General features: G+C 34.6%; 1 protein-coding gene across 2 annotated transcripts in view; it reads right to left on the bottom strand.

The window, feature by feature from the left end:
* LOC111465391 (diphthine--ammonia ligase) overlaps positions 1 to 2794 on the bottom strand; it is a 10757-nt gene extending 7963 nt beyond the window's left edge. The window contains exons 1-5 of one of the 2 annotated variants that reach the window (XM_023109738.1): positions 2639 to 2794; positions 2444 to 2515; positions 1044 to 1123; positions 187 to 412; positions 69 to 101 (exon numbers count right to left, since the gene is read on the bottom strand). In XM_023109738.1, coding sequence (XP_022965506.1) covers positions 69 to 101; positions 187 to 412; positions 1044 to 1123; positions 2444 to 2515; positions 2639 to 2716 — 489 coding nt within the window. In that variant the 5' untranslated portion in view covers positions 2717 to 2794. The remainder of the gene's footprint in view (positions 1 to 68; positions 102 to 186; positions 413 to 1043; positions 1124 to 2443; positions 2516 to 2638) is intronic. The other variant, XM_023109739.1, reaches the window with a different exon arrangement.
* Between the last annotated feature and the right edge of the window lie 1614 nt (positions 2795 to 4408).

Genomic DNA, 4408 nt, shown 5'->3' with positions numbered 1-4408 from the left:
CCCCCCCCCCCCCCCCCCCCCTCCAACACAAAAAGAAACACGAGAGAGAGAGAGAGAGAGAATTATACCTTCACTGTGATGGCCAAAATTCCATTGTTTATCTAGTTCAAAAGAAGAGGAATAAGACTTATGAGTAAAATTCAAATGTTGCATGTCCATTTTAATGATTATATACATGTTATTTACCATTTCGTGTAGAAGCAATGATTGATCTTGTTTCCACAAATATGCTAGAGAAACAAGTCCTAGCCTTGAACAAACACTCTCTACCCGCAATCTTTGATAATCAGATGCAATGGCACCAGAACATACTGCGGAAACACTAGGTAATTGCCTCTTCACTTCCTTTAGCAAAATATACATATCTTCCACTTCATCACCTGGAGTTATTCTATAGTTAAGCTTCTGGTGCCTAGAATAGTTCCATAAAATAGTAACCATTAGAATGAGAGGGAACCTAATGCATTGTATCTTTCTTAAACAAGATACAACCTTTTCGATTAATGAAAAGGAACAATAATGTTCAATGACTCCCAAAAGAGTGAAAAATCAAAACAATAAACTATGGATATAGAACTTCTTATGAGGGATGAATAAAGCCTCCCAATTTGTGCAAATAACCTGATGCTTGTATCATAAAACTAAATGAATGGGCGATGCAACTTTTTAGCCCAGACAACTTTTTTCAATGAAATACCAGCTTTCAGATAATATACATAAACGTACAGATTTGGAGTACAGAAAAGGGAAGCCCATGATATTGAGATACAGTGGGAAAAAAACAAAAACCAAATAGCAATTACAAGAAGAGCGCCAGACAAAGGAAAAGCACTAAACTCCTAACTGCTGAGTTACCAAAACCCAAATGAAGGTATTAAACCTAATTAAAGCCCAACAACCCCCAAAAGTTCTCCACGCCTCAAAAAATACTCCTAATTTTCTCGAGCAAAATGGTCCACGAAAGTGCAAAAAAATAAATAAATAAACACACACATCAAGCTGATGCTTTTTACCTAAGAATTCCTTTTTTTTAATAGACTTACCTTGTGGATCCTTGAATTCGCCTTCTAAACAATGGAATTCCCATGCATTCTGCGTAGCTAACAATAATTTGATGTCCAACCTAAAGATTTATAGCCAATAACCCAAATTAGCAATCTTAGACTACAAGCCTTCGATTACTTCTCAAATGATAATATACATATATAAAGGGGTGAGGTAATTCAAGTCTCAAATCAAAGGAGTGAGGTAACTATTGTGGTTATTGGTTAACTTAAAATACCTCTTATTAAATTATGCACCAAATGCAGCCATAACATATTTGGGTTGGGTTGGCCTGATGGTCCAGACTAGTTATTCATTATAATGTAACAAATACAAAAATACAAGAGGTATTAGGACTTCAATATTTGTCTTCTAATTTCCAGACATTGTTGGTTACAAAGTCATTTATGAAAAATAAAATTTCAGAGATTTAGAGATTTGTATTTACTGTAATTGTGGAGAGTAAAATATCTAAAAGAATTTATGCGTGAAATGAAGTTAGTGTGTGTGTGTGCATAAGAACTTTTTTTTAACAAGGAACAAGCTTTTCATTGATTAGTGAAGTGTTACAACTTAGTAGTATATTCAAAAGATACAAACTCCTATGAGGAGCTAAATAAAAATAAATATGAAAAAGTTATTATAACAAAAAGATGTGTCTTTTAATAAATAGTAATAATAATCATAATTTGGGTCGGTTCCATCTCAAAGCAAAAAAAAAGGTCATAACCCAACACATTGGGTTGATCAAAATATTTTGGGTCTATAGAGATTCTTTAACACTCCTCAGTGTCTTCAAGAAAAATATTAACAGTGAACCAAAGGAGTGAGTTAACTCACGGGTCATGGAACAGCCCATGCCCACTACTAGAAAATATTGTCCTCTTTGAGCTTTCCCTTTCGGACTTTCCCTCAAAATTTTAAAAACGCGTTTCCTAGGGAGAGGTTTACACACCTTTATAAAGAATGCTTCGTTCTCCTCCCCAACCGATGTGGGATCTCACAGGTCCCGTCAAAAATTTTATAAGAAAAGTAAATTTCAAGGTCATACTAGTTGGACTTTTTTGGTGGAAAAGAAGGGGAAGGGACAAGAAAATCAACCATGTCAATCCCATCAAACAATGCAGGAATTCAATTTTAATTACTGTTCTGAAAATGGAGAAGGAAGCATAACTTAATTATTTCCAATTCCAAAAAGTGTGCCTGATTTTTTACAGAGAATTTTCAATCTGCGAGACAGGGACCTGGTTGGAGAGTTCAAAACTTAAAACAAAAAGTGCACTTACATGATAAAGAAGAACGATAGTTGATTGTCAAAAATCAAATCAACCATTTACTTCAAAATTGTAAGTGACGAATCCGTGCATTTTTGCACAAGGAGGAAAGCAAGAAGACTTACAGTTTGATACATGTAACTATCAAGCTCATCCACGGAATCATCGGCAGGCATCAAATTAGCTAGCGCTACAATCTGAACCAAACAGCAGTATAAATTTACTGAAAATAGAAAATCAAACAAACCAAAATTGAACGAAAACATAAACTGTAACAGCCAGTGAACATTAAGAGGGAAAATCGAGAAGGAAAACGAAACCTCGTGGCCGTATTGAATCGACTTCATCATGGCAAAGCAACTGTCTTTTCCGCCGCTTACCAATGCCACCACCTTCATCTCCGATCGCCGACTGAAAGAAATCTCTCCGCTTGTTCGTTGGGGTTTAGGAGAGGTTCTGGCGCGGGTAGAGATGGGCAAATTATATCGTTTAACACAGGTCAAATAAATAAAAATAATTAATTAATTAAACAATATTATTATTATTATTAGGCGTATAAATTTTAATCTAAACTTTTAATTCATCAAATATATTACCAATTAAACCCTATAAAAAGTTTTTCAATTTTATTATCTAATAAATTTTTTTAAAAGAATATTTATACGCGTGCTCATAAATTTTATTATCTAATAGTGTACTCTTGAATATGTTAAGAAGCAAATAACATCACGGAATGATAAGGACAAACAATATCTACCCAAACCAGTAGATAAGTGGAGATAGATAGTGGGTCGGGTAGGTTAATATCAACAACTATACATGCACGTGTAACGAATTCGAATGCTTGGAGATTGTAGAGGGTCTTATGACTGTATAGAATCCAGATGGACATATATATTATGGAAGAACTCATTCAAATATTGTTGAGAAGAAAACCATACCATCGAAAAGAGCCACAATAGACAAACGTGCAAACAATTATTATCTATCGTTTAAACTATTTATTTTATTGTTCGAACTCGTGTAATGAAATGTACTTGTAATATTGTTATAAATTTTTTTAACATATATTATTAGGGATAATTATTAGCTATTGTTAAAAACATTCCTTTTATTGTTTATTAACATACCATTGAGTGTTGAAGAAGATTGCATTGGATAAATGAATAGACAGTTAAAAATTTCACTTAACCGAAGTGATCAATCGAGTCGACTTCTTTTGTGGATAATTATGTTATCGTGGAATAATTAGGAACCGTTCCACAAACAAATAGGTACATGTCATTCAACTGGTTAGGGAATGACTTTGACAATTCAGTGAAAATGATAGAACGGAAAAATGAGAGATGATCCATTAACGATCATACAAATCAATAGTTTACAAAGCATGTGTCTATCAACTACGCCGTTGATACATCTACCATTGTAATTGAAACGAATCCACGTGCATACACGACCTTCACAATCCCAAAGAACACTTGAGCGGGAATATCTTCCCAAGATCGCTCTCACTATCAATCTCGTACCAGCCAGAACTATCACTATTGATCATGATTTTTCTTTTACTCGTGCTATCGTTCTCATATTCACACGAGCTATCGCTCGTGCTCTTTCTCTGGCCCTTAATCTCACTCTTGCATACTACTTTTACTCTAGCTACTGCTCTTGCTCTTACACACTATCACTATCGCTCTTACACACATGCTACACTCGTGCTCTTCTCGTTTGCTCTTAGACACGCTATCACTAACGCTCTTACACACATGCTATCGAGCTATCGCTCGTGCTCTTCTCAATTGCTCTTACACAAGCTATCACTCATGAAAATGCAAGTAGAACAATCAAGAGCAGATGAGAAGATGAATGGTAAAGGAGCACGGAAAACAAAGGAACAAAAAAGGAAACATTTGAAATGAATATTCATATAAATAGAAAGAATCCCAGCTCATACACAAAAAGGATATAAAAAGTAAACACTGCCCTGCCCTTTTAACTCGAAAGAAAGTCATACAAATGAAAGCATCACAGAACCACCCAAGATGATAATTAAGGGAAGGGATTTTCTTTTCTTTTTTTTTTTTTTTTTTTTT

Source organism: Cucurbita maxima, unplaced genomic scaffold (assembly GCF_002738345.1).
Source record: "Cucurbita maxima cultivar Rimu unplaced genomic scaffold, Cmax_1.0 Cma_Scf00029, whole genome shotgun sequence".
NCBI lineage: Eukaryota > Viridiplantae > Streptophyta > Magnoliopsida > Cucurbitales > Cucurbitaceae > Cucurbita > Cucurbita maxima.
The sequence above is the reverse complement of the archived record's forward strand: the minus strand, read 5'-3'. Positions and strand labels throughout refer to the sequence as shown.